The following is a 17,170-nucleotide window of genomic DNA, read 5'->3' on the forward strand; positions in this document are numbered from 1 at the left end:
GATGAGAAAAAAGGGGGAAATCTGGTTTTCAACTTCTGGTATATAGTTACCTGCCAAAACAATGTTTAGAAATGCCATAGTAAATAAGTTTGTTTTTTTTGTTTGTTTGTTTTTGTTTTTAAGTAACCTGGGATTTTTGCTTCCAATAGTATGTTACTGCATATACTGGGGATATTTGTCACTATCTCCAAAATTTGGGAGAAGCAAACAGTACTTAGTTCATTCATATTCTAATTAAATACAGTCCACTTATGTGTTGAAGCTTTGATATTTGCTGAGAACAGAAAGGAACATCTTTTCCTCTACTGAAAACTGCCAGAAAAACTGTTCTACTACCTGCAAAGAGACAGAACATCTACCTTAAATGACCAAACCTAAAGGACCTTCATTATTTAAGGGTAATTCTGTGAAGCAATTTTTGCAGATTGAATGTAGGATGGACAGGTACAACATTAATAGGCAATGACATACAGGCTGAGAACACCCTCATGAATCTCTATTTTCAGCATGGAATATTAACACAGTTACATGATTAAAACTGAAAGCGAGCACAGCAGTCTCTCAAAGTTAGAAAAGCAACCTAACAAGAAGACTTTTTTTTTTTTTAAGTTGTCGATAGATCTTTTTATTTTATTTATTTACATGTGGTGCTGAGAATTGAACCCAGCAACCCCAGCCCAAGACTGACTTTTTGATAGATGGTTTCTTTTTTTTTGAACCTACAGCGCTTAACCACTGAGCCACATGCCCAGCCTTTTTTTTTTTTTTTTTTTAATATTTTATTTAGAGACAGGGTCTCACTGAGTTGCTAAGTGCTTTGCTAATCTGCTGAGACTGGCTTTGAACTCAGGATTCTCCTGCCTCAGCCTCTCGAGTTGCTGGGAATACAGGCATGTGCCACTGCACCTGGCTGATGTATGGTTTCTATATCTAGCTTCTTTCCTTTATTTGATGGTACTGGGGATTGAACACAGGGGCACTCTACAGTACTCAACCCTTTTTATTACTAGACAGGGTCTTACTACATTGCCCAGCCTGGCCTTGAACTTGCAATCCTCCTGCTTCAGCTTCTTTTTTTTTTTTTTTTTTAAAGAGAGACTGATAGAGGGAGAGAGAGAGAGAGAGAGAGAGGATTTTTAATATTTATTTTTTAGTTCTTGGTGGACACAACATCGTTGTTTGTATGTGGTGCTGAGGATCGAACCCGGGCCGCACGCATGCCAGGCGAGCGCGCTACCGCCTGAGCCACATCCCCAGCCCCTGCTTCAGCTTCTTAAATTTTTGGGATTATAGGAGTTTACCACTGCATCCAACTATATCTACTTTCAAATGTCTTGGGATAGCTGGTTGTATAGCAAAATCTTTTAATTACTTTCTGTTACTGTTGAAGAATAAAATATTGTACCCTTTAGTCAGCAGATAACACAAATAAAGAATGTTAAATTGAAGTATAAAGTAAACTCTATAATAATGCCTTATATCATAGCACTATCCCCGATGGCAAAATATTTTTGGAAATTACTGAGTGGTACAAGTTCCACACAAATCTCTGGAGTAGAGTTCAGAAAGCTGCACCAACAGTGCTCATTGACGAAAAAATTTTTTTCACAAAATTTACTTTTTCTTTTAAACCAAGGCCTTAGAAGACCCAAAGGACATTCTAGGACCTCCAATTAGAAATAATCAGCTGGGATTCTACTAAATAAACTCTCTAGGTGAAAGGCTATCTGCTCAGAGAGTCACAGAACCTGACTATGGCCCAGCCATTACTGAAGCTATGACAGTAAGACCATTACTTGCTATAATCTCTAAAAGGCAAGGTTGCTTTGGATTGTGTTGAAGGACACTCTGAAAATTATAAACTGTACAGAAAGTGATAGTCCAGGGGTAAAATCTGCAATTTTTTTCCCAAAGACTAGGCTTGGGCAATAATGAATAAATAGGTCACAAACTATTTTTCAAAATTAAAAGCAGCAGAAATAAAGATGGCCCATGTAATGTTCTGAGATCAAGACAATACAGTTCAAGATGGGTCCTGCAGTACCTGGTACTTTTATTAAAAAATGATTTTGCTTTGTAGAATGAGATACAAATTGTTATTCAATGGAGAAATGTAGAAAAGCAGGCACTTAATTAAATTTTAGTGGTAGCAATTCTGTGGTTAGCTTTCAGAAGACAGGGTTCAGCATAACTTTAGTGGTGACTAAACCAGAAAAGAAAAAAAGAATCAGCTGATTTACAAAGAATGGTATTACCCTAAGTAGCCCCTTGAGATCTGGCACCTTACCCAAGCCTTTCCTTGCTCTCTTCTGGTGTCAGCTGATCAAAGGTCTTTGCTTCTTCAGCACCCAAGAAGGCATCGTGATCATAATCAAAACTCTGAGCATCATTGTGAACTTTGTCGCTAAGTTGAGGCTCATGATGTACACGGTCCTTCTTTTCTGTGGGCTTGCTCAAGGCAAAGGCTGTGCACAGGGACAAGCACATAAGGAACTGTCGAAGGTCCATGATAATCGGATCTTAAGAAAACAAAAGGCAGTTGATAAAGGAGACAATAAGCTTAACAATTAAACAAGAAAACATTCATGTACCAGTTAAATTTTTAATATACATACAAGTCTATGCAAGTCAGTTATATTACCCAAGTATTTTATTTAATCCACACAATAAATATGGAAGATTATTGAAATCTCAAGATTATGATGGTGGGAAATTTTTACCAGTGTTCTTCATCGATTTTAAGTTGATAAGGAATTTATAGCTAAAATCTTTTTGTAAGTAGTGTCTCTTTAAAAGACATCAAAATAGAACTTTAATCCTTTTGTCTCAGTTGATAACAGTTTAAAGTCATAGGACCAAGATTTAAATCCTGACTCCAAATCCTTTATTTTTTTATACTATATTAGTGGTCTGGTCTTCAAACTTGCCTAGTTATTAGTCACTTAGGAAGCGTTTTTAAGTAAGTTTCCCCATTGATTTAGAATCTCCAAAGTTGCATCTGTATATTTAAATGCTTCTCCCATGATTCTGATGACCATCCCATTAGGAACTAATGAAATATTGAATAGTTTCCTTGTTCTATAACACCAATTTTCCCAAGTCCCAGTTCAACCCTGAATCACCATCAAAGACCAAACCAGTTAGATGGTCCTGTCATAAGAACTTCTTTATCCCTTTGTACAGTTGGGTTTCTCAAACTTGCTCAAGCATAAGAACCACAAGAAGTACTATTCAAATACAGACTCCCAGGCTCTTCTCCAGACCTCCACACTGCTGCTCTGCAATCACAGGGAACTTCATGAACAAGCACAAGGCTGGAACATTTTATTGAAAAAATGTGACTAAAAATCTGCAGAAAAGCTTTGAGTTAAATACCTGTTTAGCACACTCTATAGATATCCCACAGTAATGTCCAGAGGTTAAGGCCATAGAGGTAAAAACAAACAAAAAACTTAAAATTTAAAAACCAAGGGGAAAGGTTTTCCTAGGCTTTCATTTAAAGAAAAAAATTTTAGTTATCGATGGACATTTATTTATTTATTTATTTATATGCAGTACCTAGAATTAAACCCAGTGCCTCACACATACCAGGCAAGGCTCTACCACTGAGCCACAAACCAGCCCCTAGGTTTTCATTTTTAAATTAATCTTCCATCAGTGGAACATGGACTTTGAATGTTCCTGCCCCCAGTGAGAATAAGTTTTTGCAATTTCACATTATTGCTCACTCATCTCCCATTATGCCTAATCCCTGGTACCTTTGACTGACTTTATTTGGAAGTAGAGGATTTTTGCAGATGTAATCAAGTTAAAATGAAGTCATGTTACTCTAGAGTGGGCTCTAATCCAAAGACTGGAGTTCCTATAAGACAATAATTTGAACACAGACACACTGAATGAGAGTGCCATATACTGAAAGAGGAAGAGATTGAAGTGATGAATCTACATGTTAGGAAATGCCAAAGACTGTTAACAGCAGAAGCCAGGAATAGCTATGGAAGGATCCTCCCCTAAAGTCTTCAGAGATTATGGTCCTGCCCACACCTATGACTTTGAACTTTTAGCCTCCAGAACTGAACAACAATAAAATTCTATTCTTTTAATTCACTCAAGTTTGTAACAGTTTGTTACAGCAGCCCTAGGAAACTAATAGAAGGCTAGAGTACACAGGGATCCTGTACCACAGGAGAGTTAAATGAATTACACCGTCCTAATCAGCATTTTAAACCAGTCACAGATTTCACCTTCCTCAGGATGTCACTGATGGACCTAGCTAGTCTAAGCATTCATATTTTCTATGTAAATACTGATAAAAATTTAAAAATTCTTTCAGCATAACTTCTACAAGTTCTCAATTCAGAATCCCTATAAAATTCCTTATCTTGATCCTGTCTCAAAGTTTTGGGAACCAGAATGAAGGAAGTGAATTGAGTCAGGGGATAAGGAAATCAAACATCCCAATATATTACACACCTTTCAATGTAAGTCCATTTTTCTTGTAAGTCCCAATTAATAGCCAAAAACGTAGGTTATATTAACTTGGATTTATACAGCCCTTTGAATTAAAAAAAAAAAAAAAAAAGCCCAGTACAGCTAAAGGTGAATATGTTATATAAAGATCCTGTAAAAAGGAAAGCAAATAGAGAAATAAGTTTAATTGCAACACAACCTATAGAGCTGACTATATAGAAAGGCACAAGCTGAGGCCTCCATGAACAACTTCCAGGCTATGAAAGAGCACAAAGGGCACAGGATACAATCACTGGGAAAGCAGGGGAAGGGAGAAGTCCTGGACTGATAGAGGATACAGCATCAGAGTAGAAAGCATTACAGAGTAAATAGATCAGCGCCAATAAAATGAAAAGAAATACAGCTAAAGGGCTGGTATTGTACAGTTCTTGCCTAGCATCGTGTGAGGCACTGGGTTTGAATCTCAGCACCACATATAAATAAATAAAATAAAGGTCCACTGACAATTAAAAAATATTTTTAAAAAAGAAAAAAAGAGAGCTGGGGTTGTGGCTTAGCGGTGGAGCACTGCCTGGCATGTGGGGCCCTGGGTTCGATCCTTAGCACTACATAAAAATTAATAAAATAAAGACATTGTGTCCAACTACAACTAAAAAATAAATACAAAGGAAAAAGAAAAAAAGAAAGGTAGCTAAGGAGGTAATCAGGGGTGGTTACTCCCTAAGCACCCATTCTCAAAAGAGATGGTTAGGCTGGGATTGTGGCTCAGTGGTAGAGCGCTTGTCTGGCATGTGTGAGACACTGGGTTCTATCCCCAGTACCACATAAAACAATAAAGTTATTGTGTCTATCTACAACTAAAAATATTAAAAACAAAAAAAAAAGAACCTGTTACCCAATGATGTGATAATTAAGACTGAAAATCCATCAGGGGAAGCAAGGAGAAAGATCACGAGATCCATAGAGAAAGGGGGTAGAAAGTGTTATCTTTCTTATACTGCTCCCACCAATGTTAGGTTTGGTTATATTTCTGAAACTTCCTCAACATTTTCACTCCATTCCATCAAAACACACAAATTGTACAAAGAAACCATAAGAAGATGTTCAATGATGACAGCTTTTTTTGGTTTTAATTTTTGGGTACTGGCGATTAAATTTAGGGTGCTTTACCACTTAACCGCAGCTACTGACCTCTTAATTTATTTTGGGATGGGGTTTTGCGAAGTTTTCCAGGCTAGCATTGAACGTGTGATTCTCCTCCCTCAGTCTCTCTGGGTAGCTGGGATTACAGGTGCATACCACTGCAACCAGCATGAGAATTTTTAGTTACTAAAATAATTGGAGAGTTGCACAGAAGATGGAAGTAGAACCTCACTGTTAAACAGAATACATATATGATGTTGTAATGAGAAAAAGAAAAAAAAAAGTGTGTCACATTACATTGGATAGAGAGAAAGGATGGGAGAGGAGGGGAGGAGTAGGGAGGATAGGAAGGGCAGCAGAATAGAATAGACAATATGATTGATGTATGTACATTCCATGTATGTATTATATATCAAAATGCATTCTACTGTCATGTATGACTAAAAAAATAAATAAATAAAAGTTTAAGAAAATAAAATAAAATAATTGGAAACAAGCTATACCAGAGAACTGGTAAGACATTAAATCTACAAAAAGGAAAAGTACACAGAGTTTAAAAAGAATGAAGTGGATCTATCTTCAGTGAAAGAGCACTCACCAACATACATTAAGTATAAAAAGCAATTTAAAAAATAATGTCAAGATCTCTCTTTTTGGGGGGTGGAGGTGGAGGTGGAGGAAGGTACTGGGGATTGAACCCAGGGGCACTCAACTACTGAGTCACACACCCAGCCCTTTTTATATTTTATTTTGAGAAAGCATCTGGCTGAGTTGCTTAAGGCCTTGCTAAGTTGCTGAGAGTGGCTTTAAACTCTCGGATCTTCCTGCCTCAGCCTCCCGAGCCACTGGGATTACAGGTGTGTGCCACAGCGCTCAGCTCAAGATATCATTTATAAAAGCAAAAAAAAGTAAAGAGTCTCCCCAGGTTGTTTAAATATATATAAAATATAACACACAAGAAAATGGGGTGGTCAAATAAACACCCACGCGTAAATAGTAGTAATCTCTAGGCTCAAGGGAAAAGACATAGGAGTGCAGTGGGTCAGTGAGACCACTATGGAAGTGAACTTTAGTGCACATTTAATTTTTGTAAATAAGCACTCTCTCATATGTATTACCTTTTAATTTAAACATTAAAAAATATTTTCAATAGTAGGTGGCAAAACAGATATTTTCAAGCTGTATTTCAAGATTGAAGGAAAAATGCATATCTATCTTTAAAACATAAGATAAATTTTTTTTAAGTAAAAAATTGGTCAAGGCAAATAACATTTCAGCTGACCCTACAATAATTTAGTCTATCAGTTACATCAGTTGAACAGTACAGAGAAAATCAGAGACTTAGTGGCTCTTTTAAATTCAACATCAAAGTTGGCTATTAGAATCTTTATTTTAAGGTAAAATGAAATTTCTACCTAAAACTAAATAATTCTTTAGATGAGTACAATTTTATGAATTGAGGAACAGGATATGTTGTTGATGTTGGTAACATGATCAAGCAATAGCTATGCCAGAAGCTTACAGAGGCAAGTAAATTCAGGAGTCACTGTAACAAGGGATTTCCCTTATGACTACTAATAAGGGAACTTCACGTTTAGAAAAATGTTGTAAGTGCTTAAATATGTCTTTAGAATAAAATACAGCATAATACCCTAACAACTCTTGCAAACCCCAAATATTACAAAATGAATAAATGGCTAAACACTTGGGTCCTGGAAAGAGTAGAAACTGTACAGTTTGGAGACATGTAGCAAACAGAAATACAACAAATTGATTCACTTTGTGATTTAGAGGGAATACTACATTTATGTCTGACTTAATATTTTGATACAAGAACATAAGAATCCCAAAGACAATAAAGATCTGGCTTTATCATGTATTCATTTTTCTTTCCTTCTACTCTCTTAATTTTGCCATCCCCACTTCCCTACAGGCTCCCACATTTCATTAATCAACACTTCTCAAGTCTCTACCATCCCAAATCAGTCTTTCCTAGACTGTTATTTCTTCCAGCTTGCTTTCGCATACACACAGGCGTGTACACTGCTGCCTCTGCTTCAACATCCACCATCACCTAAAATCTGGCTTTCTATCTTACCACTGATGAAACTGCCTAAAAAATTCATCAAGGACCACCTGACGGACAAGGCCAATGGTCCTACCTAATCTTCACCTCTCTGCAATAAGCAATGCAAAAATCTGCACTTTAAATAACTTCTATTTGAGGGGGAAAAAGTTCTTTGTGCCCACATATACCAGCTCCTGGCTATCAGACTCTCTAACAAAGGCCTCTTGTTTTATGAATATAGACACATAAGAATAGAAAATCCATATACATATAAAATTTCAAGTAGAAACAAAGGATATCCTTATAAGACAAAGGATATTTTATGTGGGAAAAAATGAAAAGCAGCAGCATAAAATAAGTTTTTCATACAAGGCATATGAAGAACTACATTAATAGAGTTCATTTCTGAACCCCAATCTGAACTCTATCATTCTTTTTTTAACCACACTGAACTCAAAAAGTTAGAAAGCTCCAAGCTAAAGGACCCTTCTCACTTCTCTACCGACTTCAGCACAGCTACACATCAACAATTAACATATTAGGAAAATTTATGACATAACAAATGAAAACTTAGCTGTATGAGCTCTAACATGTGATCTAGAAGGTAAACCAAGGGTTGTGAAAAATGAACCTCTCCTTCTCCCAATATCAAATATCCTATAAGTTTCTCTAAAATTCTGTCCCTCCTTTATCAACAGTAGTATCATGTATACACACACCCACACACACACACACACACACACACTTTTCAGTATCAGGGATTGAACTCAGGGGCACTTGACTACTGAGCCACATCCCCAGGCCTATTTTTGTATTTCATTTAGAGACAGGGTCTCAATGAATTGTTTAGAACTCCGCCATTGCTGAGGCTGGCTTTGAACTCAAGATCCTCCTGTATCAGCCTCCCAAGCTGTTGGGATTATAAGTGTGAGCCACCACGCTCAGCAGCATCTAATTTTTTTTTTCTAAAAAAGAAAAAAATGTCTAGCCATTATCCACATGAATCCTAATACCTTACTTTATGTGGTTAATGCCACATTTATAGTGTTATATTTTATATCAAAAGTATACTATTTTATGTATTACATTGCATAAAATGTATCAAAATTAATTCACCTGTTTAAAAATTTTCCTCTGAAAATTTAAAATGACACAGGTGTGTGGTATTATACTTCTACTGGACAGCACCATGTTAGAGAGTCACAAACTAAAGGCCTAGAACAGAAAAGGTTATCAAGTAGCTAGCATCCTTTTGTAGTATGTCACCAATAATGGTCTTCTGCAAAGTTATTATCATGAATTATTTCAGTAATCTAAAGGAGAAAAGATTAATGGCATAAGTTTGATTTTAATAACAATGAGTCATATGAAATCTATTTTATATATGCAAAAATTTCCTTGAAAGCTCTAAATTCTTACCTCTATCCCTATTCCTTCCTTCCTACTTTTGATTAAAAAAAAAAAATCCATTGATCACAGAAAGTAGACTGTTTCAGGAAATTCAGATGTTTAAAATTAAATTCAACTTCTCAGGAATATTAACAATAAGAGATCCCCCAATTACGGTTGACCATAGACCCATTGCTCAACTTTAATCAGTGGGAGAAATGGGTGTGGTGGTAAAATTCCAGTTCTCTGAGCTGGATATTCAGCAGAAAAGGCATTTCTCCATAATGTAGCCAAAATGGAATCTCACTGCTTAAGTGTCTACTTCAATTGGGGATTATGGTTATCAGCCTGACAGCAATTTACTTATACTCAACTGTACCAAGGCCCAGGTTATAAAATATGAAAAAATAATGTCATCCTTCATAATTTGACAGGAGACATAACACTGACAAGCCACTTATTTAACATTTCTCTAGTGACAGTGAATTTATATTAGTTCATTAATACATTCTTATTAATTGTGGCAGTGGGAATTCATTTACAAGACTGCTAAGTATATAAAAGTACAAAATTTAGCTGTTGAAGGAAAATACCTGATAAGGAAACTAATGGTCCAAGCTTCATTAGTTCTATAATCAAAGCAACCCAGCAGGAACCTGAAATTTTTCTGGCTACAAAATCAAAAATTTTCTTGTAAGAAAAAAGTTTTAGAAATTCTGGAAGAAAAACGTCTCCTTTTGGTTGATGAAACTTTAATACATAATTATTGTAAGAGTGCTATGCAAAATATAGAAACAAGAGATTTGATGTTTGTTAATTTTGTGTATTGGTAATACACATGAAATCTTCAGAACTTGGTAGTTATTTTAGCTCAACCTTTCCTCAGGGTCAAATGCCTATAAATTGTTTTAAAATTCTAGATGAAAAGACCTATTTACTATGATCACTCAAGCTGGAAATGATCAGTACTAATTCTTCTACATTTGTTTGTAGCACTCCATAATCATGATCACAGGCTACTTTAAGTTATCTCCTTAGTTCCCCTACAGATTCTACATATTTGGGAGAATTTCTTCATCTAGCTATTATAAATTTTTCTCCCTCTATAGTTTCTAATGCACTGTCTTGCACTTTTTAGATAACATTTTATCAGATTAAGTGGGTAGTACTGGGCAGTACTATGGTGCTGCCTGTTTGTGTTCTCCAACCCAATTCCCCTTACTGGATCTGGCTAAAAGCCAGCTACTTTCAAGAGTGTTATTTCAGCTGTCTTAACTCTAATACATAAATTGCAACATCAGCAACATCCATATTGAAAAGCTCAGAGAGAGAGGATCTAGGGCCTTTTTCTTTTTAGGGGGTACTGGAGATTGAACTCAGGGGCATTCAACCCCTGAGCCACAGTCCAACCCTATTTTGTATTTTATTTAGAGACAGGGTCCCACTGAGTTGCTTAGTGCTTCACTGTTGCTGAGGCTGGCTTTGGCTTTGAATTCGCAATCCTCCTGCCTCAGTCTCCTGAGCTGCTGGGATTACAGGCGTGAGCTATCACTCCTGGCAGGATCTAGGGCCTTATATCCTAACAGGCATTTCTAATTGCTATTCCTGACTATACTGCTATCCCTCCAACATCCCTGGCATTTCCATGTTACAGAAAATCTGTAGTACCAATGTACAGATTGTGTGATGAATGTATAGATACTGCTACAGTAAGTATCTCTTGATACATTACTGGATGAATGGAAGCAAATAATGATGAGACATTGGTTTCAAAGCTCTATTGAGCACCATACACTCTAGAATACTCATTAGATTTTTGTAGTTTATGGCTCTCCTAGTTGTAATTCTAAGAAAAAGAAAAAAAGAAAATAGAAACCCTTGAATTGCTGAATACTCAGATCAGGCCTAGGGAAATCATTTTATCTACAAATACAATTCATAGATTATCTCTGATCCCTCATTGCAACTGTTCCACAAATTCTTCAGTGATGACTATTATTTGATACTTGGTTAGCTCATCTAATGAGGTAAAAAAATGCATTTGTCTTAGGTCAAGTTTTTTTCCACGGCAAACAGTAATTTATCAGAGATTCTGGGGTTCTCTACTCCCAAAGCTCAATAAAATACTAGAAAAAAAAAACTAGATGCAACCTATTCACAATTCATTAACGTTGACTTTATGGTCCAACTTAGGAAATGAATGCATTTCAGTTCTCAAATAAAACAAACAAAAATCCACTTCTCGGGGACTATGTACACTTAGAAATTCAAACAAAAAGCCCAAAAGTTTTAGCAGGAGATCCAGGAAGTTTTTTCCTTGATACAAAAGCAGCTTTCCAAACTTCAAACCACTCAACAACTCTTAATCATGGCAGCTGTAGGGAATTAAGTTTACTTCATAACACAGTATGATAAAGTCAGAACTGGGATCTAGGGTTGGAAGCAATAAAACAAGGTTAAAAAAAAAAAAAAGCAATTCCTTAATAATGCTTTTAAGACCGTTCTCGTTGCTGACTCAACTATGCACCAAACACCGGAGCTCAAAAATTTCTGGTTTTCTTTGCAATTATATAAGATATTCTAAAAAAAAAATCACGTAGGGTCTTCATTCGTAATTTCCACCCTCTTCCTACACCCTTTAAGTCAGCGAACACGACTTTCTTGGCAGAGGCACCCAACTCCCGGGATGTGGCCTTGGGGCGGGGCTGGCAGATCTACACTGGCGGGGGAGTGGGAGGTGGCAGGCAGCAGATTCAATAACCCTTCCCTACAGTTCTCCGACCTTCAGGAGGCAAACAAAAGTGACCCTCTAGTCCGAGGTACACTGTGAAGGGTGTAGATCAGGGACCCGAGGGCAAGGACACGGCAAGCCAGGCACAAAACAGTACCCAACAAGATATGAGTTAGGGAGCCAAAGTTTGACGCGACGCAGCACTCACAGCGTGCGGGAATTCTAGCTGGGAGTTCCATCCCAGGCGGAGCGCCTCGGGCCCTGGAATCCTGGAAAGGCTCAGGCCTGGACTCCGGCACCAGCAGAGACAGGAGCTAAGAATGAAAAAAAAGCCCACGCCTCTCCAGGAGCAAGGCTCCAGGACAGAAAGAAAGCGAATAAGGACACGGCGGCGGCAGAAGGCTTGAGCACCACGATACCTACCTCTCTCGCAGCCTCACAACCCAGGTCACGGTGGCCGCGGTTCACCCACCGGCTCAGCTCACACGCGAAAGCACCGCCCAACCGGAAGCGAGTCCGCGCCCCGCCCTCATCCGCCTCGCCGCGGCTTCCCAACCAATCATCAACAAGCCCCCCGTCGACGCAGAGCTTTCCCGAGTAGCCATTGGCCCCACAATTGCGTAGCCCGGATAGGCTGGAAAGCGCCACGTCCCCGGGAGCGCGCCGAGTTGCGTGGAGCTGATTCCCGCCCAAGTCTAGTCCCTGGGCCTGCTGCAGGCCCCAGCCTGGTGCTTGGGCGGCGTGTGGGCGCGGCTGTCCGGACGCCACGTCCCCATTCATAGCGCGTGACTCTGCCTCCACAGGATGTCTAGAATTACCCTGCTAGTAATCTTCATGCCCACAAGACCGTAAATCCGTTTTTTACCGTCACCGCCATTACAATGGTGAACAGTCTCAATCTCTTACCCTTAAACCTTGCTGCCCAGACGTGGCATCTAGTGGAAGCTCTTCTCTCTGGCTATCCTGTATCTTTTAGCTTTGTCTCCCACCACGCCCCTTCACTTATGACCACCATCGTCTAGTCTTTCCTTAACTACTTGTCCTTTCACATTTCTGTGATCTTTGTTCACCAAGCGTCTTCCTTTGCCTGGAATAAATTCATTTTCTTAATTTTCTGTTTGTGAAGGCCAGTAGACGTCCCAGTTCAGATGTTAGCTCTAGAAACCTTTCCTGACCCCACTAAGCATAATAACACTTATTTTATTTGCCCTCATAGCACTTTGTATCTTCAGTACACTACCAAATTTTATTGTATAACATTGCTTATCTATAATAACTTACTCTGGGAAACAGACTAAGTTCCCCAACTAACTTCCAGAGTAGAGATCTGCCTATTCTTTGTATTTACAGCCCTGAGCTTACTGCCCAGGTCCGAGAAATTGCTCAGTAATATAAATAAACTGAAGAAGTGGACTTCATTGCGTATCCTTGATTTAGGAAAAACACAGGATATAACTCACTTGTTCATTTTAGTGTCATGAATTGAAACAAATACCGATGAAGGGTACTCTATTTTCTACACTACTAGACTGCAAACCTAAATTCTTAACATAAAGCCTCTATAGTTTAAAATTCAGTTAAGACAAGTAGTAAGTTCATGAAAGATTTAAATGCAAAGCAAGTTAGTTTAAAGTGCCAAGATGAAAGACGGACAACTAATGCTCTGGGTATTCAAATAAAGGAGTGCCAGTAACCCTTGATGGTAGCCGGAGAGGGATTCATAGGAAGGTGTGACTCAGGCTAGACTAAGAAAATCCCAAATGGACTAGTCAGCAAAAGGAATAGCAAAAATAGAAGCAAGTGGGGAAGCAGAGCAGAGGGTAAATCCTCAGGCCAGGTAGGGACTGAGAAAGGTTAAGAAAGGAAGCCATGCAGAAAAACATAGGTGCATGGAAGGTCTTGATAGTCTGAAGACACTAAACTGAAGGCAATGGGAATTGTGAGTCTCCTTTGGAAGTTTTCTAAACTTGTGCCTATGTGGGGGCCCTGTGGAATGAGATTGAGAGTGGTTCTCTCAGACAGGCACATCTTCAAATAGGGATTGACTATAAAACGGAGGTATTACTTCAAAAACTTTTTTAAAATGCCACCTGAAGTCAGGTACTGTGCTAGGTACTGGTGGACGCACAATGAAGGGAACATCATCCCAGCCCTCAAGAAACTACAGCCAAATGGGAGAACCACCATTCTGGAAGTGTCATAGTGAAGGCTGAACAGGTAGTGAGATTCTGCTAGAGATACAGCCCTCAAACCCTGACATTCCCTGTAGATAGGGACCTGTCCTGGCAAGGAAAAGGAAACAGAAATGAAACCTTTATGCCAGATATATATATCTGGATTTGAACCCAGGGGCTCTTAACTGCTAAGCAACATCCCCATCCCTTTTATGTATTTTATTTAAAGACAGGGTATCACTGAGTCTCTAAGTGGCATGCTAAGTTGCTGAGGCTGACTTTGAACTCATGATCCTCCTGCCTCAGCCTCCCCAGTAGCTGGGATCAGAGGCATGCGCCACTGTACCCGGCAATGCCAGAGAGATTTTAAATAACAATTTGTATTCAATTAAAAACAAAAAAAAATTCAAGATAGAAATAACATGTCCTGGATTTAGTGATCACTTGGATGAAAGAAATGAAGAAGGGACTCAAAAATTAAAAGTTTCAATCATGGGAGATGGGGAGAATGAGCTAGACACATGGAGGTAGAGGGAAATGAGTGAATTCCAAGACATGGTCAGTCTAGGTTATGAAAGAACATCTAAAAAGAAAGAGCCCATAGGCTGGAAGAGATACTTAAGGTGGAGAACTGGGCTGATGGATCCAAAAGAACAGATGAGCATTCTGAGGAGAATGAAGCAGATTAGGCATCATGGGAGCCTCAGAGTTAGAAAGTAGGTAGCAGAGTTAGAAAGTAGGTAGCAGGGTTTGAGGACCGGTGAGATGATACACAAAAGAAACGTCGCCATCAATTGCGCTGTCACATTTTGCTATATAGTGCTGCTTATTCTCTTGTACTCCTGTAGCCCTGGATTCCTTCTCTGAGCGCAGCATCGAAGGACTGCTGCGAAAGGCATGATGTTGATTGCAGAAAGGTGATGTTCCCCGCTAAGCAACCTAGCTCTGTTCATGTGCTGTTACTGAACCCGCACTCCTCAAATGGATGTATTGAGTGTTTCCTGTGTGTCAGACACTGTTCCACACACTGACAATATAGCAGTGAACAAAATGGATTAAACTCTGTCATGGTGCTTATATTCTGGTCTGTAGGGGCAGGTGAAACAGATACTGAACAAGATATAAAAAGAATTCAAGAGTGGTGGCACATGCCTGTAATCCCAGCGACTGGAAGTGTAAGGCAAGAGAATTGCAAGTTTGAAGCCAGCCTGGGCAACTTAGCAGACCCTGCCTCAAAATTTAAAAAACAAAATATAAAGGGCTGTTGATGTGCTCTGTGGTAGAGTACCACTTGTTTAATCCCCAGTACCTTAAAAACATTTAAAAAGAAAAATATATAAGAGGTGGTGATGAGTGCTAAGACAGCAATGAAGCAGAGAAGGAGAGTGAGGAGTGTTGGGACTATTGGGAGTGGTGTTGCCATCTTAGAAAGGACAGCCAGGGAGGGCTCAGGAGTAACACCTGAGTGAACATCTGATGGTGGTTAAGAACATTCTGAGAAAAGTGAACAGCAAAGGCAAAGGCGTGGAGCTGGGAGCATATTTGCAACATTTGAGGAGCAGCCGGAAGCCAGGCAGCTGGAGGGCAGTAGGAGGAGGGTATGAGGTCAGCCAGGTAGCAGGGATTGGGGGGAGGGGGAGAGAGCCACACTTAGGGCCTTAATCTGAGATGGTGTGGCAGATCCTGGCTATTTGCCAAATTCTTTTCTTGTCATCCTGTGAATCTTACTTGACCACATTTCCAGGCTCCTTTACCTGGTGGTCAAATGACTGATCTCTGACCAAGGAAGGTTGACAGAACTGATGTACACTACCTTCCACTACTGGCCATCAGTGAGCCATGTACAGTTTTCTAAGTCCTCTTTCTATAAACCCTTTAAACCACAGGATGGAAGGAATCCAAGTTCCTATTAAAGAGCCACTCATTGACCGGAAGCAATCATTTTGGACTTTTTGTGGGTAAGAAGTAAAAATTAGTTGGTTTATGCCATTTATGTATGGGGGTTTATCTCTTATGGAGCCAGCATTCTGCTAATATAGGTGGGAAGACGTCGACAAGGTTTTGAGCAGAGAAGGGACATGATCTAAGATTTTAAAAGAATTACAGTAGACTGGAAAGGGTAAGGTTAGAAGCAGGGAGGGCATTGAGGAAGATTTTTTTTTTTTTTTTGATAGTGCAGGTGAGTGATGGTGGAAGTTTTGTCCAGGTGATTCAGTGAAAGTAGTGAGAGGGGTCAGATTCCAAATAGATTTTGAAAGGATTTCCTGATGGGTTAGAAATGGGGTAGAGAGAGAGAGAAAGAAAAGTCAAAGATAAACTGAAAGGTTTTGGGCAACTAGAAAAGTGAAGCTGCCATTTACTAGATGGGGGAAAATTGGGGGAGAGTAAGTTTTGTGTGATAACATTGAAAGATTAGTTTGGACTTGTTGAGATGCCTGGTAGGAGCGACAGGTTGTAGGATTGGTGGGGTTGAATGAGCCGCAACCTCAGAGGAAAAGATAGGAGGTGGCATAGTGGGACAGTGGGAGTAATGGGGTAGGATGCAGGTTTTAATGGAAAAATCTAGTTGAAATCAGAGGAGTCAGTGGCTGAGAAGGGTGGAGGATAGAATCTCACAGAATGGCGACCGGAGTATGGAAGGGTCATCTATGTGGACATTGAAATCACCAAGAGTTAGGATGTAATTCATCCTTGGGAGGACAGTGATTCAAGAGCTTATTTTTTTTAAGTTCTCCAACCATTTCAGTCTAAAGCCCCGATTGATGAAGACAAAGACCCTTTTGGAATATCTTAAACCAGAGCAAAAACATCCAAGAAACCTTCCAGTTGGAAGTTAGTTGGCTGTTCTGCAATCCTCATAGTCTGGACTTTATTGAATGCAAAATATTGCACAAATAAAAAGAGACCAGTCCACGGGCCATCGGACAGGACACTTTTTAGAAGCCCTCTTGATCTATAACTTGTGAACATGTACTTTGAGTCTGTCATCATCTCTCTTTGGAATCATTAATTTAATAAGCACTAGCACAGTATGTCAGCATTTCAAGGGAATGTCATACACAAAAGAAATTAGCCAGTGTTTGCAGGACTGACACAACAGCAAACCTAGGAAGTTTGAAAACCAAAGAGCAATTCACTCTACTTTACACACATCTTACAACCTTCTGTAGGAAACATTCCTCAACCTCAAACCCA

At 39.1% G+C, this 17,170-nt stretch overlaps 1 protein-coding gene across 3 annotated transcripts in view; it reads right to left on the reverse strand.

Annotated features, from left to right (window-relative positions):
• CALU (calumenin) overlaps positions 1-12,322 on the reverse strand; it is a 39,346-nt gene extending 27,024 nt beyond the window's left edge. For 2 of the 3 annotated variants that reach the window (XM_081283785.1, XM_081283784.1), the window contains exons 1-2: positions 12,225-12,322; positions 2,288-2,519 (exon numbers count right to left, since the gene is read on the reverse strand). In XM_081283785.1, coding sequence (XP_081139911.1) covers positions 2,288-2,508 — 221 coding nt within the window. In that variant the 5' untranslated portion in view covers positions 2,509-2,519; positions 12,225-12,322. Of the gene's footprint in view, positions 1-2,287; positions 2,520-5,661; positions 5,762-12,224 lie in introns of those variants that run through there. The other variant, XM_081283786.1, reaches the window with a different exon arrangement.
• Between the last annotated feature and the right edge of the window lie 4,848 nt (positions 12,323-17,170).

This window comes from Spermophilus citellus (genome assembly GCF_964194105.1).
Source record: "Spermophilus citellus genome assembly, chromosome: 3".
NCBI lineage: Eukaryota > Metazoa > Chordata > Mammalia > Rodentia > Sciuridae > Spermophilus > Spermophilus citellus.